Source organism: Xiphophorus hellerii, chromosome 18 (genome assembly GCF_003331165.1).
Source record: "Xiphophorus hellerii strain 12219 chromosome 18, Xiphophorus_hellerii-4.1, whole genome shotgun sequence".
Lineage (NCBI taxonomy): Eukaryota > Metazoa > Chordata > Actinopteri > Cyprinodontiformes > Poeciliidae > Xiphophorus > Xiphophorus hellerii.
This window is the reverse complement of record NC_045689.1, coordinates 25,327,459-25,354,771: the sequence shown is the minus strand read 5'-3', so window position 1 is coordinate 25,354,771 and position 27,313 is coordinate 25,327,459. Positions and strand designations below refer to the sequence as shown.

At 39.0% G+C, this 27,313-nt stretch overlaps 1 protein-coding gene across 3 annotated transcripts in view; it reads right to left on the bottom strand.

Moving 5' to 3' along the window:
* The window catches only part of ppm1lb (protein phosphatase, Mg2+/Mn2+ dependent, 1Lb), a 52,966-nt gene that overhangs the window by 6,278 nt on the left and 19,375 nt on the right, over positions 1–27,313 (bottom strand). For all 3 annotated transcript variants that reach the window (XM_032546185.1, XM_032546186.1, XM_032546187.1), the window contains one exon: positions 9,593–9,803. In XM_032546185.1, the coding sequence (XP_032402076.1) occupies positions 9,593–9,803 (211 nt within the window). The remainder of the gene's footprint in view (positions 1–9,592; positions 9,804–27,313) is intronic.

The window sequence follows — 27,313 nt, the reverse complement described above, 5'->3', positions numbered from 1 at the left end:
GTAGTAGAAAAAGTTGAGTACCTTTCTACCGTTTCTACTCTCTGCTCCTTCCATGCGTTGCTCTAGGGTGTCCCTACGCTCTTTCAGGTCTCATACTGATGTTTCCAGTTTTGTTAGAGCCAAATTATAGACAGCGTTTCACCAGGAGACCTAGAGTGAGGAGCCCCGCCCCTTTCCCCCTTGCGCCTCAGACAGAGTTTGGGGAAAAAGATGGCGGTCGTTCTTCGTTCGCTAAAGCTGTTCTTGTTTACAGGTTAGTAGTGTGAAGCTGGTGGAAACTGTCCCCGCTAAAATGTAAATTTACAAGTTCATTCGGTGCTGATTTCGTAATTACTTGCTAGACGTGTTTAGACGTTCGAGGGAAAAAGAGTGATTTTGTTTCATAATTACGGTTTGCAGCTGTAACGGTCGTAAAACAGCCGTTATAGAAGTTTGCTACATGTATCTAAACTTCGATACACTCTCCGACCCAACCTTATTAAGATTTCGGTGGTATCCTGACGGGTTGTGTTATCTTTTGATAGGAAGTGTTAAAGTTACTCTGTTACATGTACCGGAAATCAGTTCTCATCAGTTTCAAACATTTATTATAGACGTTACCACTTTTCCCCTACTACCCTGTAATTGATTCTACTGTACTAGCTTAAGCTAGATCTAGTCCTCTAAATATGCCCATAATAAATTATAGAACTAATAATATGATTAAATTTTTCAGAGTTATTACAATTCAAAGAAATTAGTAGCCTTACAATTTCACTGAACTTGAGGAATAGTTTTCTTTTTATGTAAATCTGTAAGATTTAAATCGATTGTTGAATTGTTTTGATTTGGCCCATGGATGCTGTCACAGCTGGTGGGGGCTGATGTTGTTTATTGAAGTAGATGGAATATGGTTGTTTTGGAGCAACGGAAGGACACATGGACATGAATGCACAAAGGAATGTTCAATGTATGATTGCATGATTTCATGATTTTGACAATTTGTAATAAAACAGACAGAGTTTGGGGAAGAAAACGGCGGTCGTTCTTCGTTCGCTAAAGCTGTTCTTGTTTACAGGCTTCCCACTCGGAAGAAAGGAGAAGAAGAGACAAAACAAAACAAACATCAATTGTTACAACTCTTTCAATACAGCTGAGACATGTAACATAGGTATAAAAAATATTTTTTCTGAGGTAACAGCCTGCGATGTCATCGATGACATCACGTCCGTCCCTGACTGTCACTGATGACATCAGACCGACAAAACGAACGTGATGTCATCGATGACATCGCAGGCTGTTCCTTCAGAAGTGCTTGAATAAGACGACCACGTGGTAATGTGAAGGCCTGTGAAGGCCTGGGATCCTTCAAGGACCTGGCCTGTGAAGGCCCTCGCACCGAACGTGGACGCGAGGGCCTGTGAAGGCCAGGGATCCTTGAATGACCTGGCCTGTGAAGGCCCTCGCACCGAACGTGGACGCGAGGGCCTGTGAAGGCCAGGGATCCTTCAAGGACCTGGCCTGTGAAGGCCCTCGCACCGAACGTGGACGCGAGGGCCTGTGAAGGCCAAGGATCCTTGAATGACCTGGCCTGTGAAGGCCCTCGCACCGAACGTGGACGCGAGGGCCTGTGAAGGCCAGGGATCCTTGAATGACCTGGCCTGTGAAGGCCCTCGCACCGCCACGTGGACGCGAGGGCCTGTGAAGGCCAGGGATCCTTGAATGACCTGGCCTGTGAAGGCCCTCGCACCGCCACCTGGATGCGAAGGCATGTGAAGGCCCTGGCCTGTGAAGGCCCTCGCACCAGCACCTGTATGCGAGGGCCTGTGAAGTCGTGTAAAAGTAGTAGAAAAAGTTGAGTACCTTTCTACCGTTTCTACTCTCTGCTCCTTCCATGCGTTGCTCTAGGGTGTCCCTACGCTCTTTCAGGTCTCATACTGATGTTTCCAGTTTTGTTAGAGCCAAATTATAGACAGCGTTTCACCAGGAGACCTAGAGTGAGGAGCCCCGCCCCTTTCCCCCTTGCGCCTCAGACAGAGTTTGGGGAAAAAGATGGCGGTCGTTCTTCGCTCGCTAAAGCTGTTCTTGTTTACAGGTTAGTAGTGTGAAGCTGGTGGAAACTGTCCCCGCTAAAATGTAAATTTACAAGTTCATTCGGTGCTGATTTCGTAATTACTTGCTAGACGTGTTTAGACGTTCGAGGGAAAAAGAGTGATTTTGTTTCATAATTACGGTTTGTAGCTATAACGGTCGTAAAACAGCCGTTATAGAAGTTTGCTACATGTATCTAAACTTCGATACACTCTCCGACCCAACCTTATTAAGATTTCGGTGGTATCCTGACGGGTTGTGTTATCTTTTGATAGGAAGTGTTAAAGTTACTCTGTTACATGTACCGGAAATCAGTTCTCAGCAGTTTCAAACATTTATTATAGACGTAGGCCTGTCGCGATAAACGATAAATCGATTAATCGTACGATAAATTAAAGCTATCGACGTCATTTTAATTATCGGCACTATCGTCTCTTCCGACCTTTTTCTCTTTCAGTTAATGAGACTGAATGAAAAAAAGGCTCAACTCCGTTGCTCTCCACTGACTCCTCCCTTCCTCATTTCCTTAGTGTAAAGCCCAGCGCGCACTATACGATCTTAGAACTGTCGGCCGATTGTCGGCCCATTTTCAAAACCTGACAGACCACACATTAGCCGACAGAAATCCTTGGTATAACGGTTCGATCGGGTTCGTTCCTGCCATGTGGTGTCCAACAATGGGCACAAAATAATGGCTACAAGTTCAGTGAACTAATTTTAAAACCAGGCATTAATTAATGCTTTACTACAATCTACCTGCAATGCATGTGGCTAGTGTCAGCGTAAAGTCCTGACTGAATGAAAATCATTAGAACCTATTTACGTCACGTTAACGAAGAACAGCTGAAAAGTTACCGGGTTTATCAACTGCGGTAGCAATTTCGCTCCAACTCCTCCTCTTGTCATTTCTATATTCTTTGCATGTTGAATAAACATTAATGTTGTTTCCACATATCATCTCCAATGTCCGCTGGACTTCGGGTTGCGCCGTGTCAGCTGTTTGGGACGTAATTTCCCCTCAGAAAACACGGAGGAGAATCCGCGCTTTCTGATTGGCTGCCTGTCACATTCAACAGGCTGCGTTAAGATCCCAGTCGGGGAAAAAACCCTGATTTAGATCGGAGCGGCAACGAGGATCTACCGTAACACACAACACAATCTTAGAAAGACCAACGTTTTAAGATTGTCGTAAGGGGAAAAATAGGATAAAAAAACCGTGTAGTGTGAAATATTGCATCAGGTAGTCGATGTGCCCATTTTCTCTATTTAAATCTAATTATTACTGAAGGGCAACATAGTATACAGACTTCATAATCTGCACTCTTTTGGTTGAATGCAGTATTTATTTCCACTTTTACTTTATGTTGTTTAGTTTTTTTTTTCCAAGTGAGTTTTTTGTTAATGGAGACTGAGAATCCATTTTATTTTTGTTTTTGGTTGTTTTGTTTATTTTGTTTATCAGTTCAAGTGTTTAGTGTTCTTTTGAAAATAAACTGTATCTATCTTTGGCAGGAAATAGCATGCATTATTACATCATTTTCAGTGTAAAAAGGTCTTCAAACAATATTATTGTTTATCGCAATAATTTTTGAGACAATTAATCGCTCAGCAAAATTTGCTATCGTGACAGGCCTACTCATGATAGATGCAAAAAAGCTAGCTAGCTAGCCTCAGACGGAGTGAGTACACTCAGACAAGCCCTTGCTATAGTTAGCTAGCGAGCTAGCTTGTAAGGTTTAGCTAGCTAACTAGCTAGAAAGCTACCAAGGGCATGCTAGTAGTTAGTTAGTAACAGCCTCCAAAGTCCAAAGACCAGAAATGTAAATGTCTGCGTGCAACAAAAAATTTTGCCTGACAGAAAATTTTTGAAAAAAAAAATTGAGACAAAGACATATATTTATTAAAAAAACCAAAAAAACAATATACTATAAGACAAAATTTAAGACCGGTGATTCACTTATTTAAAGCAAACTTTTTAAAAACAACATTTTAAGGCCATCATTTTAAATACATGAATTTAAGACTTTTAAGACCCTGTCTATGTGAAACAAATATAATAACCAGAGTCAGATAAAACTAGAAAATAAGCTAGAAAAATAAAATAAAAATAATGAAGCACATAAAAGAATGGAAGAACAAGTCAAGAGGTGGTCAAGTAACACCTCCGTCTTACAAAAGTCCAAAATACTTTTGTTTCTCCTTCCTCTCTTTGTTTAGCTTCCCAGCCAAGCAGAATCTGAGTGTAGGCTCAGAATCTGAGGGCTGCTGTATTAGATCCAAAGTCCTGTAGGGACAGAACAGATCTGCCCATTTGGCCATGTGCTCACACTCTGACTGAAGGCAAAGCTGGAGAGTGGGCGAGGGGTGAAAAGAATAAGAGATGAAAGCAAGGGGTCCCAGCACATGGGGCTGGACCACCCAGACAGAGAAAGATGGGGAGAATGAAAACAAACAGCAGCAGTCACACCCAGGATCTGAACAAAATGCAGGAGGAAGAAAATATTCCTCCTGCCTGGAAACCACTGAGATGACTTCAGATGACTGTAAAACATGTAACCGCTTCTTTAGACTTCAACTTACAAATGTTCTTATTCCAACCAACAATTGGAATAACAATTGTTGGTTGGAATTCAAAGGGGCGGTATTATGTATTTTCCAGGCACATAGTGCCATTTTACAGAGCAATCAAGTCCTTTTTATTACCTTTTTGTAATAAAAAGGTTTTATATATCATATACGACTTAAAAGAAATTTGACTTAATTTATCGCCTTGAAATAGGGTCTCTGTCCCTTTAAAAACTACAGCTCTTTCTGAAGCTCCACCTTCAAGAAGTCATCACAACATGGCTCCTCTATTAACCATTTAAAAACCATTTTACAAGCATTTCAGGGAGAAGTACTGTAGCTCGTATAATGAGCTCAGTAGATGAGCTCATTATTGGCAGTTTTACCAAGTGTTTGCTAATTCCTGCAGGCTAGTCTGAAGGAACCAAGTAGGGGAGTTGAAGTGGAAACTCAGAAATTGCAGCTCTGAGCTGTGTCCTGAATGGTTGCCACAGGAGATTAAAGGATTTCTCAAACATGCATGAAAGAATCAAGGCAACACTCCAGGTATGTTTTTGATGAGGAAATAACATTATAACATGATGTAAAGCTCAACAAAATTGATTTTACATAATAACGTCCCTTTAAGAAGTTAACATCTTCGTTTATTATCTTTGTCTATCACATAAAATCCCCATAAAATAAATCAAAGACCGTTGTTCTAATGTGGTAAAATGGGGACATTTTAAGGTTTAGCTCCCTGTATTACAATCTATATTCTGAGAGTCAGTTGACTTGAAGCTGAAAGCAATGAGACGAGATAACAGGCAGCAGCGGATGCAGATAAAACCAAATGACAGAGCACAGGAAGAGGGGATGGTTGCTTAAATGGCAATTCTTTAAAGAAAAAAAGAAGCAAAACTGTGATAATTACGTTATTTATCTTAGATTCAAGTGAGTAGAATGCGATAAATTAAATAAAAGCAGAGATAAAGCAGTGACAAGGAAGCCAAGAGGAAAATTACACTGACTGATGGAGTTGCTGATGCCACAAAATTTAAATGACTTGCTGAATATTGATGTTTCTTTTAGGCTCATCATCGTATGCATCCTTAATCCTGCTGCACTGACTTATAGCTGAAGCAGCATGGTGCCTTGCTGTCCAGCTAATTATCCTTATCTAGTTCCCATGGTGATAGAGATAATAGACTGAGGTGCTTTGCGAGCACACCCTTCCCCAATTAGCTCAGCCATGCCCAGCATACATCGAGTATTCCCCTATTAGAATGGCACCAAGGTCCCCGTGCACCCAGTGCTCATGTCAATAATTAGCTTAGCTTGGACAGGAAAACCCTCAGCACTCCAGCCAGATTAACATCTCCTCAACAGTTTGGCTTTCACTCCAATTTGCATCACTGTGGTCATTTATTTGGAGTTGACCATCTCTGACAGGCTGCTCCGTTTATGTCCTGCTAATGGGCTGAAAAATAAGAAGTGGTGACCTAAAAAACTGCAACTCACTTTCAATGGTTGAAAAAAAAAAAGAAAGTATTTCACCAATTTAGAGTAAGGTTTTGTTTTTACCTAGAATTAGAATCAATCTCCAATTTTTTCATACCAATTTTAATATTTTTTTTTTCCGCTTTTTAAAAAATAAAATTACAAATGTCAGGAAAAACGTTGAAAAAGTGGCTTTTATTTCAATCGTCTCTTCTGAGAGTAGGCTAGGAGCATTTTTTTTTTAATTAGAAGAATAAAGTCAAAATATTAGCAGAATAAAGAAGCAATTTTACTGAAAGAACACTTTAAAATTATGAGAAAAAAGTTGTTTCATTTGGAAAAAAAGCTTGGATAATTAATTGTTATTTTTCAGGTTGGAGTTCTTACAAAAAAAACAACTTCATTTTACTACTACTACGACTGGTATTAATACTGGTAATATTAAATCTTTATTCTCCTATTATTTCAACTTATTGTCACACAACTTTACTCTCGTATTACTACGACTGTATTCTTGCAATATTCTAACTTTATTCTAGTAATTAAAATAAAAGGAAAACATTTTAAGCTTGACTCTTATATTTCATCATAGCGTTGACCTGAATTCAAAGTCCAGATAAATAGAAGCTGTAAAACAAGATGGTGGGCCTTGGGAATGCTGACATCACTCTATGAACTATGGACACCCATTAGTAAGGGAAAAAAGTAATCTTCAAAAACAAAAAATGTAATTGAATTTCTAAAATCAACTTGTAGTCCATCCCTATATCAATGTGTTCCAATCCCAAATGACTTCATCTCATGGTTAGTGGAGACACAGTGCTGACTGAAACGATGTTGATAAAGAAAATGTGGGCTAACATTAATGCAATAAATAATTTGGCTTTTTCCTAAACTAATAAACAGGAGCAACTTGTCCTTCCAGGCATTGTGCTAAACACCTGTATGATCCAGAGAGCAGCAAATTGCCCCGTTTTACAGAGTTGGTAACACCTGCTGGTGGTTATTTAGTTAAGTGCACCCAGATGCAGCGATCCCATTTCGCTTGCTAGTTGGTTGCAGCCATCAAGAGACGAGGTGTCAACTGATTTAAAAAAATATTTAACCTTATTATTCCTTCCCTCTCATGCATCACCTTCAACGCCATCACGAGGAAAGCCATGAAAGAGCTAAAAACATTCAGCTCAACTTCAGCGAAGAATACAAAGATTTTTTTTTAAAAATGTGATAAAACCTCCATCAAACGACGTGCATTTTAGGACGAGCTCTGAAGCAAATATATGCACAGATCAGAGCACAAATAGAATAATTTCCTGAAGCTCAAGTGTGAAGCACTGAAGTGTTTGAACAAACACTCTGAGGGGAAAGTAATATATTCTGTTTTTATGCAATCAGAGAACACTGGAATCAAAACACAAAGATTAAAATCGCTCTTGTAGTAAATTGTACCAACAATCATCAGATACGTATGATTTTCTGGAGAAAATAGAATCAAAGGGAGAGAAAAAAACGAGCCCCACTTAAAGGTCAGTTTTATCAATGTTTTTGGTGGTCAGGACTGGGACAAGGCAACACTCTGTACAGCACAATGCACTGAACAACCTGTTTCTATGATATTCCTTATTTTGGGTTATCAGGCAACAGACCTAAAAACTTTATTTAGGACCATCAGAGTAAAGGGGCAACATAAAACCTTGATAGCAGACTTAGTAGACTTTATTCAGGGTTGTAAGTGTGATGGGGTGACTCTGAAAGAGAAACACTATTAATGTGCATCAGAAAGGGAAAACAAAAAAAGGGAACTCCCTTCACAAACAATGCTACCAAGTATGTAAATAAACAACGTTTAGAATGTTTTTTATTACTATTTGATAATTATTACATTCATAAAGCATAAATGCTGCTTCATACCTTCTGATTTTAGATGACTATGAGTTTTGTGGTGAATAATTTTACTATCAGACAATATTTTATGACTTTATTACCAGAAAATACTATTTTTCATCCCAAACCCCTCTTTTGATTACAAGAAAATGTGTAATTTTTTATATTACACATTAGAATTTTCTTTTGTTCCCACAGTCCTTATGTGTTTTTAGCAGCAGTGTCCTCCACCATGGGGCTGCTGGACGGTTCATTTGGTCTTTTTCTTTTCAAATTTTTTTCTGTTTCCTGCTTGCTATGCTAGTTTGAGGAGCAAAGTATCTTAATTTATATGCCAATCAGAAATAACATTTAAATATATTATTTTGACCTACATGCTATATAAAAAAGGACAGAGGACAGAGAGTCTTTGCCAAGAAGTTGCAACTGGAGCAAAATGGATCTTCGGCAACAGTAGTACTAGGAATCTCCAGACTGCTGTGGCTGTGCACGTTTTAATTGTCTTTACTGGATCATATGACTCTTCATTTTGAGGATATGAAAGCTCAATGGCTCTTTCATACAAGCGGCCCCTTTCACTGACTTACTTACGAGTCACATGTCAGCCGTTTTTAATGAGCTACACACTACCGTTCAGACGTCCCATCCAACGTTCACATTTTTTCCAAGCTAATTTCCTAAGAGACATTCCAGTTTGCTACAAGTTTAGCTCATTTTAAACATTCAGTTCTGCTGGTTATGTCAGCGCATGTACAGAACTTATTAACCAGTGGACATGCTCCTTTTGGATTTTATCTTTTTTTTTTTCCATCTTCTCTTTGTAAACCAACATCAGGGTGTTACCCAGAAATATTGCTAAGCCCGAATGTAGGGGCACCCACCAGCGGCCCACGGTGTTTCTGTGTATTAACAGGAAGGTGATTCTGTGTTATTACATTACAGACATTACTTAAACACCAACTACAGTTTTAAATAGGCAAACACAATGAAATTCAATGAAACACAATTCAAGTAAATAACATAAATCAGTCTAATCCTAAAGCCTGGCAGCCCGCCAGTCTCATAATACACTGGAGAAAGCCGTGAATATTCTTCTCACTTTATTTTGACTTCTGTAATGTGGTCATTTTCCACGGTACTGTATTTGCCCTAACAGCCCAATGCTCATTTCCACATACATACCCCTCCCTTTGACCCGTTCCTTAACCGTTTCCGCCTATCTCTCTCTCTCCCACGCAATTCTCCTTCTTCTACACATCCATCCCTTCAGAGATAATTACTACAAGATTTGTAAAGATCAACTTTTATTCAAACAGCTGAATAAGCTAGACCCCAGGCTGCTGACAGTCACTATTCAACTCCTGTCAAGTGAAACACTAAAGTAGCACATACAGCTTTAAATGCAGCATTACGAGAAACGCTAAAAAGATTGGTTATTTCTTTCTTATTACATCTGCTTTGGCAAACAGCACACATGGCTTGAATCCATCCTAATGCGCTTCAGTTTTATCATCTCATCTCCAGGTGAATGTACTTTTCACACACATTTAAATCACTGAGAGTTAATGAGCCAATGTACAACTAAGATACAGACCTGCTTCGTTGTAGTTGGCAGAGAGTTTGTCCAGCATTTCTCTGTCTAACGTCAGTATCTGCTGCTCCAGGATAGACGGATAGGAGGAGCCTCCTTTCTCCTTTTTTTCGTCCTTGTCTTTTTCTCTGTCTCGGTCTCTCTCTCGTTCGTAGGTCATTAGCTGCCTGCGCAGAGCCTCCGCCAGGTGGGTCTTGGCGAACTCAGCAGCAGCCTGAAAACGTGAGAGCACAGAGGAGAAATTAGATGGCTCCAGATAAAAATTAAGTTGCTTAACAACAACAACAAAACACAGTAGGAGGTATGGTTCAGACATTTGCAAATATTCACGGTTTCCCACGAGTCTGAGCTCGTATTGGTATATCAACATTTCCAACTAATTTTTACACTTTTGAGTCCTGCTAATGCTAATGCCAAAGCTAAACTTTGGATGTAGCTCTCAGAAATTACAGCACTGCAGAAATTTTATGAAAATGCTCAAATTTGATTATGACAGTCCACATTTTTCTGCCTTTTGTTTCCTTCTACCGTTAAACTGCATCACCACTAATTTCCATGCGCTTTAGTATCTCAACCTCTAATGGGTTGAGAGGTTGAGACCGTTGCATTTGTGATATTGCACAGACTCATACTACGATGACAAACTGCGATTCAGTACATTATGTGGTTGTGGTTGCATGTTCTCCCTGTGTGTGTCAATTCAAGAGCACATTTCAGCAACAAGGCAGTTCAAAGTGCTCTACACCATAAAAACAAAATACAGTTACCAATTATGAAACAAAAAATTAACATTACATTTTGTCAAATGCAATCAGCAAAATCATTAAGCAAATGTACATCAAATATTTTGATTAATATTCCAGTAATTAATTAAAGGCAACTCTAAGCATTTGAGTTTTTAGCCTTGAGTTAAAGGAACTCAGTGTTTCAGCTGTTTTCCAGTTTTCTGGAAGTTTGTTTCAGAATAGAAAAGACCTGTTGAAGTAAATACTTAACATTTACCACTGTTTTGGTGAAATACTGTGTCAGATCAGATCGTTACGAGAGTAGAAATCAAAGCTAGATGTCAAAAACACAGACATTTGTGAATGAAAACTGTCTTACTGTGTCCACTGTTTTACTAGAATTAAGCACAGCACACAACCATGTAATCTTTTCATCAATCTGGAGGATCTTTCTCCTCGGTCAACATTAAGGTATGATGCAAACAAAAGTCAGATTTGTAGAAAAACGCCAGTTGCTTAACATTTAAAACGTGAAATATGTCCACACTTCCTATAAACACCAGTCAGTATGTAAAAATCTGCAAGTGTAGAAACATTTATTGCCCTTTATGACGACTTAGGATTGAAGCCAGGACAAAAGACTATAATGACAGAATTCCTAGAAGCTCATTAACGTTTCTGTATCTTTGCTATGTGACACACAGACACCGTTAGAAAAACATAGAAATACACATGTATGCACAGTCTGCAGAAAGCTGGTCTAACAGCAGTAACCTTGATGTCCTTTCTGCCTCGCCGCAGCATATAAACAGAGATAAAGAAAGAAATGATCATCCCAGTCAAACACACACACACACACAGGCTCACGCTGTGGGATACAGCTGAGCTAGAGAAACCGTATCCTCACCTCTACTCGTTTTTTTTGCCAAGGATAACACAGAGGGAACCTTTTCTCACACATCCTCTTTGCATTTTCAGAGCAAATAATGCCTTAGTCCCCAAGCACAGGGACGACCAGGCAACACAAGGTCACCGTGCATGAATGTGAGATAATACACTGCAAACAAGCCTCTGATCTATATCATCCAAAACCCATAGAGCTCATATTTCACACCAAGAAAAGTCAAACACCTGGAGGAATGAGAAAGCAAAAGGGGATGAGAAAAAGCAGTGAAGTATGCAGTTTCCATACAATGAGGAGAACAATTTTAGGTCATTTAACAGAAAACTGCAGATAAACCCAAAGTTACAAGAATGAACACTGCCCCATTTAGCTTCGTCTCTAATCTAGACCTCCCTCTGCGTCCTTCATCTGCACTTTTTTCTGCTTTCCTGGACTTAAATATCCATGCCTACTTTGCTTTTTCTTACACATGCAAACAATTTATCTAGCCTCTCATTATATTTTGTCAGCACTTGTGATATTTTGTCTGTGCACACCATCAGCCTCCCTCTATCTTGCCTCATTTTTCATTTCCTACAGTCCCGTCAGTCTCCTTCCATGGTGAGTCTCAGCCTAAAATCACCACGGATCTTCTCTGAGTGCTTTTCTGACTCCATTTGAAGAACAATGAGTTGACATACTTTTCTGCTGTTGCTACCAAGCAGGAAGCTGCACTCGACAAACTGGGTTCAGAGGTCAGAAACGAAGCTGGAAGTCTTGTTTGCTTCTTGTTTTCTTGTCCCTATTACCAAGAACTACGGCTGCTTACCTCCCAGAGTGACAATGCAGATCCAAAATGCAGTTTTCCACTCAATTCATTAAAGAACAAGGTCATGTAATCATACCTGGCCTTATACAAACAAGTTATTGCCCTCTCAACCTAATAAATGCCACAAACTACCGTCAGTAGTTTTTAGTTGACAGTGAGTCTGTCCACTAACTTTACTGCTGTTGAGGAATACTGGCCCACTCTTACTCGAGTTTTGATCCTGAACTTCCCTCTTTTAGGGTCATGCCACAGCTTCTCAATCAGATTTAAGTCTACTCTCTGAAACCTTCAACCTTCTGGTGATTCAGGATGCATTAACACCAGCCATGTTCACGTCGCTTTAATCAAACTCTTGTTCGTTTGCCTAGAAAGTCCAGGTTGTTTGGGAAGGTATGAATCCGCAATCGAACTCTGATGTAGACCAAAAAAGTGGAAAAAAAACTCTGGTCTGCATAAAAACCAAGATTTGAGCTTTGTCGAAGTATCTAAAGCGCAGGGATTTGTGGGTAAATGCAACCTAAATAAATGCTCAAGGCTAGCAGGAGTAATGGCTTGTGGTATTTTACCAAAGACAAAAGGAAATCCTAAAACCGCTAAAAAAAAAAAAAAAAATCTGACATCACTCCATTTCCGTTTACATTTCATGAAGAATGAAGTTGGGCTCAGTGTTGGGGTCAAAGGTTTTTGTGTCTTTAACTTCAGTGGTTCTTGGTGCAGCGCCCCCACGGCCAAGTGGGTAAACAGGTGTCTCAAAGGTTTGTCTGTCATTAAAACGTATTTAATGATTAGAAACGTTTGAATTTTGTAAAAAATAAAAATAAAAACAAGAAATCACGAAGGGTCACTCTACATTCCTGTGACCTATTTTACAGAGTATCGATGTAGGTCTCAAACAGAAGGGAAGTCAAGGCCTCAATATCTGACCACATACCCTGCTGGCTAACTAGACCGGCACATCAGATACCAGATTAGAAGATGAAAGGAAGGAAAGGTGGATGAGGGAGGGAGAGCACGGATGGATGGAGATGAAAACTGAAAGAGAGATGAGTACTGGGATCAAGAGTGGTAAAAACACAGGGGAATAAAATGTAGCAGTAGATTTGGAAAAGGCACGAGAGCACAGTGAAGGAATGTAGAGCACGACAGGGTAGAGTCAGAGTAAATGTGATGAACAGGGCGAGCAGGGCTGACTGTCAGGAGGCAGTATTATAGTCGAGGAGCAGAGAAAAAAACCCAAACCGCTTTGCATCAAATTAATGATACGATCAGCATAAGATATTGAAAAATGAATGTTGCGTGCGCTTATGTGGAAGCCTTCACTCAGAAATGGCAGACATGAAGAATGTCGATAGAAACACTGGAGGTGCACCAAATGTAGATAAAGAAGAGCAACACAAGGATCCACATCCACATTTTATTTTCTGTGGACAGAATCAAAGATTTTTCTGAAAACAGAAAAAAAAGATTCAAATCCTAATTGCTTTAAACCAAAGACACTGAAAAAAAATAAATCAGTGACTAATCTTTGAAGAGTTAAAGCCCCAGTAAAATTTAAAATTATATCTCAGATATTTCCATGTTCAGATATAGAGAACATGGAAAAAGAAAAAGTAAACAGTTTTCACTTGCAGTCAAAGCAAGCAATTAAGCCTTAATGTTAAGGGACTGGAATCAAATATGCCAAGAAGCAAACATTTCTTTGAAGATCCGTCCACGCTCCCATCCATTACGGGTCTGCTGGGTTTGGTACCCATCTCAAAGGCTGTTACACATTAGCTTCACACTAAGACAAGATATTTCAAATGTTTTTAGTTTAGCACCAAACTGGAAGCTGTGAACTGAACCCCAAGTACATATTTGTGTCTACAAGCTTAAAAACCTCAACTAAATTATATTTTTCATCTATTGAATGGCCTTCATCAATGTTTTCCTAAAAATCCTTCTTGTCTTTCTTATGACGATTTCATTTTTGCAACCAGGCACCTAAAATGTTGCCATGACTTTGATATAAAAGAGTGGAAGGAGAGTCTCCCATTCAGCTTTAGCCATAAATCACAACACAGACTTCTTCTGTACAAGTCACACTGTGATATTTCATCATCTTGTGGTAATCCTGTTATGGTATTTTTGATTTATTTTACTGCTGGGACTTTTTAGACCACAACAGCATATCTTTTAGAGATGGGGTTGCAAATCAGGACAGCCCAGCACCAGTATCTTCTTCACAATAACAAAACTTTTATCTTCTCTGATCAGTCAACACTTTATAATGAACCATCTGCACTTGAGCAGAATGAGCTTTATGCTCCGATGGAGGCATTGTCTCACTTCTCTCTGGTGGAGAGATTATTTTATGTGCACAGCTAAAAATAACAGCACAGCCACAGAATTGGACTTTTTTTATTGTGATTGTTTATTACTCATTAATATGCGTCCCAGCTCCACACAGACTTGCTTCCAACTGTAGTTCCTCATTCAAGATACTCAAGACATCACCTGACTCGCATAACAAACCTGTAAGCAGAATCACAGCGCACGCACAATATTCCATGTTCCCAGACACGCTCGTCTTGTCAACATGGACCTGCATCTGTATGAGACAGTTCAACAGAAGTCGCCAGGCTTTCAAGACATTTCTATTCATCAATTTGCCAGGCCAGCAGAAACGTAGAAAACCATTTTCTCTTCAGAGTCAGAAGAAATCTCCTCCTGCCCCTCGTACTCTGCGCTGGAGTGAAGACTTTCTTTGGCAGACTACTTTCCGACAGATCAGGAACAAAGGAAAAAGAATGGGAAGAGTCTGAGAGGAGAATAAAGGGCTTTCATTAGAAACATTCAAGCAGTTCATTAAAAGAAAAGATGCAATTAAATTTTTTAAAGTTAAAGTTAAAGACTAACTGAAAGCAAAGAAGAACAGAGAGAGTTTGATGGACACTAATGAGCCTGATGAAATAGCAACAAAGTTCTTGTTTTTTTGTTGAATTTCCAGCTTTCAGCTTATTGTTTGGGAGGAATAAGAGCCAAAAAATTGTACATTATAAATGAAAACTGGCTGAATAAGGATTCAACACTATTTTAGTCTAAATTAAGGAACACTGAGAAGGAAAAAAAAGAAAAAGACATCTGCAAAGCTGGGGATCAGAATTCAATATTATGCTTCCTGTGTGATGAGAGGCTTGGGGCAGACTGGATTGTTTGTGTGGCCTTGGACACAGATTTTACAGAGGCATCACAAAAAATGTTTCATTCTTCCTGGGAAAAATGAACTAAAAAAAGAAGAAGAAAAGCCAAAACAAACATGCTGAGTGCAGATGGTCTCTAAGAGGGAGGGGGGAGGTAGGGAAGGCAATGCTACGCTGAACCTCGCATCTCTTTTAGTGACCAACAAAGCTCAAAAACTTTCAAAAGATAAACCCCAGAGAGCGTCATTCATATTCAAATATGCATCATGTCCCAGAGGCGGTATGTAATGGCCCACAGCATGCCGCCTCGCTGACAGCGTAAAAAGGACAGAAATGGTTTCTGTGAAGTGAATGAGGATTTCTAAGGCAAGACGAGAAACGCCATAAAAATGAATGAGGACTGGAAAGTTGAACAGAAGTCCATTAAAAGTTCCAAGAAATGCTTCAGTGACTTCAGCCTTCAAAGAGGGAAAGAGAGATGTACATGAGGTAAAACTGTCTGCCTCAGCTTTTAGCTCAATGATTATACAAGTGTCACGTATAATTGTGACACTCGTACGATTGTCACGTACAACCAGATGTTCTGCTTGCCAGAACATCTGGTAACCACGGTTACAGCTGTCAAAGGTACCGACAGGCTCGACATATGTCCCACCTCGGCAGATGTCTCATTTCAAGGCCCCTCAAACCCAAAGCCCTGCCTCAGAAGGTTGTTGACTCCTTCTGCTTCCTATAAAGCAGGTTTTACTACAAAGGTGACCGTCATGCGACTCCAAGTCTTCTGCTCCGAATTCACGCCCAGACAGATACACAACTTTATGCAAACAGTGACGACAGCCTATAAAAATACGAAGAGAACTTTATCAGAGGCAATTCACATTCAGGGAGTGAGCAGACTTGTCAGCACACCTCTCCACTTGCTACACACACACACACACACTTCTGAGTAAAAGAGAGCCGTGTGTCCTTCCTTTGACCGCCAGATCCATTAGAAGAGGTGAAACTCATATTAAACCCAAACAGACTATTGGAAGAAGGCTGTCTGGGTAATCCATAGCGTAACCTGAGAGAAAGAGCTCCCTGTCTGTGTCACTGACCTGGATATAGACTCTAATAGACTGATATTTAGTTCACAGGAAGAGAACTAAGCAACCTATTCAGTCTGATGTTGTGTCAAACAAGATTAAAGGGGTAGTAATGTGTTTTCCAGCCACCTGGTATCATTTTATAGAACAATCTAGTAAGTATGTTGCGCTCAGTTGTTATAAAAATGCTGTATATTAAATATGACTTGAAAGAAATTTGACTTTGTAATTTAACGCCTCTGTCTCTTTAAAAAAAGCCCTGCTCTTTCCAACTCTCCACCTTCAGGGAATCATCACAACATTATTCCTCTATTAACCCTTTAATAACGTTTTTACCAGCATTGCACTGAGAAGTAGCTCTTATAATGAGCTCAGCAGACACGCAGTTCCAGCAGGTGTTTGCTAATTGCTACTGGCTAGTCTGAAGGAGCAGAGTGGAGGAGTTGGAGGGGAGAGGTCCTCTGTAATGTGGAAGCTTGTTTTAGGTCTCTCCCTGGTTAAACGCACCTGGATCAAATGATGGCTTATTAGAAGGAGAACATTGACATGCTGAGGAGGTTGCTACTACCACCAGGGAGAGAACTAAAACATGCAGAATGCCCGCCCTCCAGTACACACTTTGGGCACCCCAGGTCTAAACTATTAAAATCTCTCTACATAGTAGACAATACTGAAATCCAACTTCTATGGGAATGGCAGATAATTTGGTTGGGGTTGAACTTCCCCAATGTTTTGCAAACAAGAGTTAATGTGCGTTAATGCAGGTAGATCAGGTACGGATTTTACTGTAAATTATCTAAAATATATCTGCCGTCTCCTTCCTGACTTTTTGTAGAATCTACCAACATTATATCCCAAAACGCAACACCTTCAATTCCAGACACGGTTTCCTTCCTAAATTTGACAGCAACCCCTTTGCTCAAACACGCAAACAGCTGCCAGAGGGTGACTGTGGCTTCCATGACATGCGATGCCACCCACTAAGCAACGCGGCGCTTTCATGTTTTGTGAAAATGGAAAACATACGATGGTGTACCGTAAAAGCAGCGAATGCAAAGTGTTGTGCGGTGTGCAGCGAAGGTGTGAAGAGCTGCACTTCTGTGTGCCAGAAATAGAAGAAGCTTTAATAACATCTGACTCGGTGCTTCGCACATCGCAAACATAACTCACAGAAGAAAAGTGCAGCAATTAGAAGAACGACAGCTGACGTGAATCGGTAAAGCACACCGGCAAAAACGGGACGGAGGTGAAAAATAAAAGCAGGACGTGAGAGAAAGGAAGCCACGGCAATAAAAATGTTTTATATGAGCGGTTCGGGTGAGAGAAAAAAAAGATTGTGGAACGAGGAAAATAAATGGAGAGAGAGAAAGAACAGAGAATCATTTCCTCCTTCGTTCTGCTTATGAATTTCTCGCATCTGTGGGAGTGATAAAAAAAAAAAAAAAAAAAAAAAAGTACACTGCTGCTTTGCACCAAAGGATGACTTCTCTAATCTTCACTGAAGATTAAATAGTAGCATAAAACCACTTGGAGTTTTTTTTTTCTGGCCACTTCTGAGAAAAGGTTTTACAACAGATAATTAAAGGTATTTACTGTCAACTATAAAATTACAGTAAAAAGTGTGAATTCTGCAACAGGGAGAGAGTGATCCGAGTACTTTCTCAGCCCACACCTTCAGCGAGTCTATTATTATCATAAACAACCACACAGCATCCCACGCCTTTACTTCTGCTGAAAGAAATCAAATAATGTTGTATAAACATCACTCATCCCCATTATGAAAGTGAGCAAATAAAAACATCATACGAGCTTCTTGCTCCAAAAGCATTTAAGACGGCTATAATCTGATAGGAGCTGGAAAAATGGAGGTAAAAGTAAATGGAGCAAAGTCTCAAAGTTGCAGGATAAATTGCAGGGACGACTGTTTGACTTTATTAATAGCTAGATGATATATTTTTTTGTACAAAGACTGAAAGACGGAGCTGTCCTTTAAAAAATTGCGTCAGGTTACAGCTGAAGTTCAGGTCGTCTTATTTCAATTAAGGCCACCAAAAACCTAAGCAGACAAAAATTTAAATCAGATATTCAAGGCACAAATCAGTGGGAGACTACAAATAACTCTAAGGTCCGAAGAGACAGAGAAAAATTTGGAAATGAAAAAGTTTCAGTTTGTGGCAAAGTATATAAAAATGAAGAATAGAGAACCTTTTGCAGGAACAATCTGAAGTTTTCTTAAAAGTATTAAAATCTCATCTCATTTTTGTGAATTCAATATTCACAAAAATGAATTAGTTGTTGATTTGGTAAATCAAATACTGACGCATACAGTTGCTTCAAGGTTATAATGCCGTCAGCCGTACTAAAACTGTTTACCCAAATGTGCATGATGCAGAACGATGACAGTAAGCAGCCTAATTATTGAACACCAGCAGTTTTTAGAAATGAACAGATGTAAGACAAGAAGACCGTTTCAGTTCAGGACCTAAAGGGTTTAGCTAAGCATTTCTCCGATAACCTTCACTTCACGGATGTTGGTGTAATACAAACGACAGAAGCGCTATTATAAGTTGGTATTTATATTTTAATAAACGCTTAAGATTTAGAGAAAACAAAAGAGAAGAGAACGACACTACATAGGCTTGTCCTGTGACATCTATTAGAGCAGCGTTTGTCCTACAGACCTCCAGTCCTACCTCTGGTCTGGTTTACACACACTCTGTAAGGTGTGTAGAGAATAATGCTGACATTTACTTCTCTTCATTTTCTCCTGCTCAGTGGGAAAGAAAGACCTGAGGGAGTTCATAGTCACACAGTTCTCCATGCAGAAATAGAAAGCCTCTTCTTGTTTTATTAGTTGCTTCGTAATGCTTAAAGGTAAAAAAAAGATTAGCTGAATGTCTTTCCAAAGTTCCCAGCGAATAAAAAAACTATTTTCATATCAGTATCAATGCATGCAACATTGCCATCACAAAGGAACACTTTATTTGGTAGCATATCATAATATTATATGTGCCGTGCAAACAAATTCTGCACATTATTTGACCTGTTGGGTAAGTTTTCATAGCTGTCGATGCTCAAACCGGATGTACACTTTTGGAGGTTGTTTTGTTTTGACTCTGTGAGATTTAATTTGGGTATTTTTGAGTGTTACTGGTTGCCATCAGCTGTATGTGTAGGGCTGCAGCTAACAATCTGTTGTTAAATTATCGATTATTCTATCAACGAGTAATCAGATCGAAAAATTTTGCACATCCTGCAGAGTTCATTTATTTATGTAAGCTTGTTTTATACAATATTAAAAACGCATAAGAAAATGCAAACGGTTTTATTCAATTCCTTTTTTATATAAGAAAACAAAAATTTTATTGCTTTAAATGTAACACTGCATTCCTTTAGTATATGCTTGGTCTTTTGCAGCAAAAAATGCATCTGCAGCCAAAATATATATATATATATATATATATATATATATATATATATATATATATATATATATATATATATATATATATACTGTATATATATATATTTAAAAAAAGCTTCATCAACATGTGAACATCTCAATCCTTTCTGCTTGATCAAACATCAATAAAGTGACTGTTGACTATTATTTGGATTATCATATTAATAATTGGGCAGCAAATAGTTTGTTTTTTTTTCACTAAATTTGAACCAGGTGAGACTAAAACTGCCACTTGAGGAGTTCTGGGTGGAACAAAGAAGGTTTTTCATCTAAATGGCATGTTTTGGAGTCTGCATACTATAGTTAACGATTAATTGATTACTAAATAAATTGAGGATTATTGTAATAATCAACTATTAGATTAATGTAAATAATTGTTTTAGCTCCAGCGATGTGCATTTCTGGAGGCAATAAATAATAAACATCACTGTGTGCTGTAAAGCATCCTAAGGTTTGGTTGATAAAGGCTTTGTGAGTATAAATAATTAAAAGTGAGTCCCCAGGCAATCCGTTTGAGCTGAGCTGCAGAGGAAGTTAGTGCTATTAAAGATTTAGAGTAAACGATTTCTTCCGCTCTCCTTTGGGAGCTGCCTCAGAAAGTGACAATATTAACGAAAGGAAAAGTGCATGTATGTTTGTGAAGATGCATAATTTGCACCAAATTTACAGGTTCCAAATTAACCTTCAAAAGACTGGATTAATGTGCGACATGTTTGGCCAAATGGTGCGAACAGCTGGTTCTTATTCATCACCCAATCTGGTGCCCCTTGTACACCAGTGTAGGGGTGGCGTTTCTCTGGCTTTCATCTCCTATTTTAATGTCACACTCTGAGCTTATTTTAGCAACTTGCTGGGAACAAACAGAATAATGCAACAGAGTCAGCGAGGCTGTATTAGGAGGAGCAGTGGGTGGGAGGGGGGGAGGAGGAAAAAGGAAAGTTCCACAGACAGGAGTGAGTGTTATTTCTCCCTCTTTTGAATGTGGGGCACAAAAAGCCTAGAGGAGAAGAGCTAAGTAAATGTCAGCTATGCCTTTCCCTTCCCTCGCTGACATGCCGACATACACACAAAACACCTCGATTTTACACCCACCCAAAAAGCTCATGTACTCCCAGGCCTGTAATCTTCAACTGCGCCCACACACACAGACACACACTCACTTGGAAATGTTCTTATTTGTATTCCTCCTATCTGGAGCCTGTGTTCTCTGGCAGACACTGATATATCAATTGCATAAATATTCATACACTTGTCAGGGTGGCGAGTCTCATCAGCCTCCGCTTTTTCTTGCAAATGTGATTGAAGAAGAAAACACAAACGCATGTCAGGTTACCCTAAAACAATACTGATCTTACACGTGCTCGTAAATGCTTCGAGGTGAATTAAAATGTCATCACAAAGTTAATTTTCTTCAATGAAAATGTGATTTTTAGAACAGAGATGTCAGTCAGCTGAAAAGCATGTGTTGCACAGAGAATTACTCAGGGTTTCACCACTTCAAATTTAATTAATTTAAAGACCACTATGAATGAAATTTAAGACCTGTATCACAAAAGAAATGTACAAAAGAGAAACACATATTTTATGTAGTAGTGGCAAGCTGTTTTGCCCACAATGCACAAAGCTTCGTACAGGTTAGCAACAGAAGTGACCCAGTGATGAATAAGGTCGTCCGGCCAACTGGCAATAAATTTACATTTACCAATGATACACATAAACAGCTAGCTAGCAAAGATTTATTTGCTGCTAGTTAGTTGTAGCCTGAACCACCTTGAGTCACAGAACAAAATGAAGATGTCTGCATTCAACTCAAACTTTTGCCTGACAGAAAAGTCTCATGAGTAAAATGAGCTATATAGAATATATGAGTAAATAATCTCGCCACGCTAAAATTTAAGACCTGTGATTAATGTATTTAAGGGAAACTTAAATGTTGTTTAATGAATTTAAGACATTCATTTTAGATACATAAGATTAAGTCTATTTAAGAATCAATCAATCAATCAAATTTTATTTGTATAGCACATTTCAACAGCAAGGCATTTCAAAGTGCTTTACATCATATCAAACGCAGAAACACAATGCAAGATAGAATCAACAATCAAAACACGACATTAAGTCATGTTCCATGAATAAATTTGTAATTGATTACGTTTCAAATACAATCCTAAACAGGTGAGTTTTTAGTCTAGATTTAAAGGAAGTCAGTGTTTCAGCTGTTTTACAGTTTTCTGGAAGTTTGTTCCAAATTTGTGGTGGATAGAAGCTGAATGCTGCTTCTCCTCGTTTGGTTCTGGTTCTGGGGATGCAGAGCAGACCAGAACCGGAAGACCTGAGAGGTCTGGAAGGTTGATACAACAACAGCCGTTCAGTGATTTGTAAACTAACAACAGTATTTTAAAGTCTATTCTTTGAGCTACAGGGAGCCAGTGTAGGGATTTTAAAACTGGTGTTATGTGCTCTATCTTCCTGGTTTTAGAACGCAAGCACTCTCTTACTACGTCAATGCAGCTCAACATGGAGGCGATAGATTCTTGATTCTAAGCAGTTTTTAAGTTCGGCTGGAAAATGACGTCAGCATCTCTATAAAGCTCGTCAGCAGACGGAAGGAGGAAGTGCTCTAAAACCCTGGCAGATGATATGGCTCCCCAAATTATCACTGACTGTAGAAACTTTCATCATCGCATCTTTTTTCTACTAAAATACAAAGCTGAAAAAAGGAGCTTAAACCACTGAGCAACAGCGCAAAATATTTCTCCTTAAAAGCCTTTCTTCTACCAGGTTTTTCTTCCATTTAATATTCCATTAAATGCTTTGATACATCAATCAGAACGGCAAGATTCTTTTATAATTTGGCTTTTTTCTTTTTTTTTTTTTTTTAGCATATTAGGCTCACCCTACTTGTGGAATGCATCAGTGATGGTTTTTGTCTTAAACATCCTGTTTTCAACATTCTCTCAATATTCTAATATGCAGTTTCCCTTGCTGTAAGCAATAATCGTCAAAATTGACAAAATCAGATGCTTAAAATTAAGTCAGTTTTTAATGAAATTCAAATGTATTAAGATACACCTGAGTCCCTGAGTTGAAAAACTTTCGTCAAAGCTTAAACAAATCGGTGTGTGCTGAACGTCGAACAAAGTCACATAGAGAGAAACGAAGTGTGTTTTCTAGGCTGCCCTTCTGCAGCCAAGAATGTTTGCTACAGAGGCATCAAAGAATCTATAAATAATTAAAAAGACTGCAAATGAAACTCATTTCTCCTCAACTTCATTAAAGTGGGAGCATGAATCCCCTCACTGTTATTTCCTTGTAAGCCATTAAAGGTGCTGATGGGGGAGAGACAATTGAAGACCTTTGTCGCCGCGCATCAATCATCTCGACTCTCCGGCTTAGTCTCCTACGTCTTCACAGCTCATTGCTCCGATGCGCCGTCTCTCCCACACACACTTTCACTTCGCCCATTCAGACTCTGATCTGAAATTGCCATTTACATTTCTCTCAATTCGCTGCGAAACTGCGCACATTTATTCACCAATTCCCCATCAGTCACTCTCGGTAATGCCTTGTTCTTTGCACTCTTTTCAGCTTTGATTGAAAGAGTGATTAATAGTTATGCGGTCATCAAAAAAGAAAAAAAAAAGAAGGCAGAAGCTGAACTTGCACACCTCTCACTGCTCGCCTCCTCCGTTCTTCACGTCGAGACATCGTCTGCTTTCATCAAAAAACAAAGTCGATAAATAGAGATGGAGTACAAAGAGTACTACTGCAGTTAGGCATAGAAGGGGAACCAAAAAGAATAAGAGGTGAAAAAGTCGGATTTAAAACAGCAGAGTCTGACGAAAAGCAAACCAAAAGTTGTTTTTATCTAAACGTGTTTCTTTTTCTCTATATGATTCCAATGCTAGCAAATTTCACCTCCTGCTCATCCAAGTTAACCAAAATATTCTCCTGACACATGTTGCGTCACAAAGAGAAATCTAACTGGAATAAAGCAGCGTGTTAGCTTCAAATTAAAATTTAATTACCAACAAAGTACAACGCTGATGTCCATAACTAATTAATCTAAACGGTTTTCCATAATATTCATCAATAAGACTTTTTCTGGCCGATTTCAGATTTGAGAAATGCCAAGTTCGCTTATTTTATGGGCTTTTTCAACTACAAAAACAGATTGAAGGTTCTTCGCTAGGCAACAGTTTATAATCCAACAGATTTAAATAATCCAAGAACTTTTAAACCTTTGCATCAAAGCATATTTTTTGCCAAACTTTGAATTGGGGGGTTTTTGTTTCTCTAAAGCAATGTAATCTAAATTGGAGAACAAGTCTAAAAATAAAAGATCAACATGTTTTATCATTTCATTTTCTTTATCAAGAAAGATGCAAGCAGTCTTTGCTGTAATTTATTGTCTACAATATCTTCGGTTGCCGTGGCTCTAGTGTTCATAATGATAAAAATTAGATTGGCACAGTATAGAGTAAAAACAGCAAGTTGTGCAAATAAGCTTGTTGCATTAAGCAATTCATCACTTAGTCATAATAAATTAAAATGAGTTCGATAACATCCATTCTCGTGATTACTATTTTTTGAAGAGCAATTTTTTTAGACTTTATAATCCACTTTATTTTATATTTAAAATATCTTCCAATTCCCATGTTAAGTGTTCTTAATAAAAATTTGTTGTCATTTGTCTTTGAGAGGGTGAATTTGCGTTATTGTGCCATTATCAATATATTACCTGAAAATAGTCTTAACATTATCGTATATCACAATAACTTCTGGGATGGTTTATAATCCAGCAAAATTTGTCATCGTGACAAGCCTAATCACAAAGAACTACTTAGATACTCGATAGGTTGTGGAATCTTGATGAAAATGCTTTAGCCTACAAAAAGTGGTGGCGATAAAACGAGTGAGAAATATGAGTCAGTCCCCATTCAACGACTTGCAATTATTTGCTCGCCTTTTATTGTGCAGCCGCAATAAAAACGCAGATAAAATTGTTGCAGTCGTTTTCAAAGCCACACAAAACACCGCACAGAATTTCTTCCGGCATCCGGAGTCGACGGCTTCCTGGACTTCATTCATCTCTCCTCGTGACCACACATTCACGGCCGCTCTCATCTCCATACAGCTGCCGTCCTTGGCAGGAGAGCCCCTTTCAGCTAAACACCACCGCATCTATAAAACCCTTCCGCCTTACAGGGGACATATTTGTATCCCTATTTTTCATATCCAGATAATTACCACACACGTATGGCACACCGAGAGGCAAAAAGCAGCAGGCTTATAATTGGGACGCCCATAAATAAGAATGAATAAGGAGCAGAGCGACGCCTGGAGTTCTGACTCGTTTAGCAGGAGAGGCATGCGTGGAAGAACCTGATGTTGATGTTTCGCTGCGTGAAAGCTGCAGTCTGTTCGTATCATCACTTCCTCCCTCCAGCCCCGGCTTTAATTTATCATCGCTCTACTCCCCTGATCATGCTCCATCACAGTCTAATTTCAGGGCTTCGATATATATCCTCCTCCTTCTCGGCCTCGCCCACTTTATCTGGCAGTCATATTAGACACAGACGCTGGATTTATAACTTCAATAACAAAGTGTCAGTCTCTTCATCTCAGTCCTGATAGTCACAGATAAAATTGCACACCCCCAACAGATTTTCTCTAACAGAATTGCATACAAGCTTTCTTCTACAGTGTCTTACAAATCTATTTATGTCCTTTCAACTTTTTTGTACTTAGTTAATATGGGATGTCATGTGATAGACTAACATAAAGGAGTGCATTATTGTGAATTGGATGGAACAGGAACAAAGTTATGGTTTTTTTTTTAAAAAAAGAACCAAAAACAAAAAAACCGTTACAGTGGTTTTATGCTTGAACACGGAAGCGAAACTTTAGAAAGTGAAAAACGAAACAGGGAACATCACTAAACTCTGATATTTGGGAATGTTAAGATTTTTCTTGCACCTACAAATGTTGACTTTATGTCAGTAAGCATCTCAGCTTGCTCTGAACTGAATTACTCACATGAAGCAACATCAAGCTGAATCATAACACTGGAATTGGAGAAAAATCAGCCTACGTCCAAATGGCTACCTGTAGCGTCCAGTAGGCCCACACTCCAAACATTATATGAAATGCAAGTTGGAAGACGATGAAAGGGGATTTTCCAAACAGCGGACTATGATGCATTCAGGTTCAGCTCAGACACTAGCATGTCAAAATATCAAAACAACTCCAAAGTGATTTTCACTTTTTATATTCTCCTACGAGCAGTCTTACTTAGAAATGTGTAAATATTAACATTAACTGTTTTCAAGTGGTTATGGTTGCATAATCTGTGTATCCATCCAGCTACCAGTACTACCTTCCTCTTTTCATTAAAAAAAAAAACCCATAATAAAATCAAATTAGCTTCAAAAATTGGAAAAAAAATGTTTACACACCAAAAAACCTAATTTATTTTTCTTGCTTGTGGTATACTGAAAACATACCAAACCGTGACTTTAAAACATAAATACTTACTGAACCATTACTGTATTGCCCTATAATACACTTCTTAAAAGTGTGGCATGGATTTTTAAGACCATCTTGCAAAAACAAAAAAAATCAAGCTCTGTCCAACTGGATGCACAGCAATTTTCAAGACTTGTCACAGATTCTCACAGGTTTTCTGAATTTTAAATCATAAATTTGAATCTGACCTCAGGGGTGGGCTTACACTCTTCCCTGTCCCTGCTTAAAAAAAACCCACTTCCCTTCAGGATGATCCAGCCACCACTATGTTTATAAAACTTTCTTCCCATCATTCTTTGATAAATGATAAATTGGTGATGACCACAACTTCCAGACAAAATGCCTTAAGACCTTCTCTTTAAAAAGTGCTGTGAGAGCTTCAAAGCCGAGACTGCCTTATAACCCATCTCTGCTTTAGAAATATCCATCACTGGGGCGTGCTGTGGCGGCGCAGGGGGTTAGCACGCCCCAGGTTTGGAGGCCTTAGTCCTCGACGCGGACGTCGCGGGTTCGACTCCCGGTCCCGACGACCTTTGCCGCATGTCTTCCCCCCTCTCCTCACCCTCCTTCCTGTCTGCCTACTGTGGAAAAAATACGAGCCACTAGCGCCACCAAAACTCTTCGGAGAAAAAAAAAAAAAGAAATATCCATCACTTTCTCCTTGACCTTTCTGTTGTGCTCCTTGATCTCCATGATGCCGTTTATTTGCCAATGATCTCTAACAAACCTGAGCAGCTGGATTTATACTGAAATTAAATTACACCCAGATGGCCTCGGTTTACCAACCAAGTTCTCAAAGCAGTTGGTTGCACTGAATTTTATTCAAGCATGTCACAATAAAGGAGCCTGAATCCAAATGCTAATCCCTCTTTTCAGATGTTTATTTCCTCATTTTCCCTCCCACTTAATTCTGAATTATAGTGTTGAACTGTCATATCCCAATAAAACTTATGCGTGTGGTTGTAATATTCAAGAAGTATCTAAACTTTTTCAAGGCACTACATGTATTGCTTGTATTGATTTAAAAAA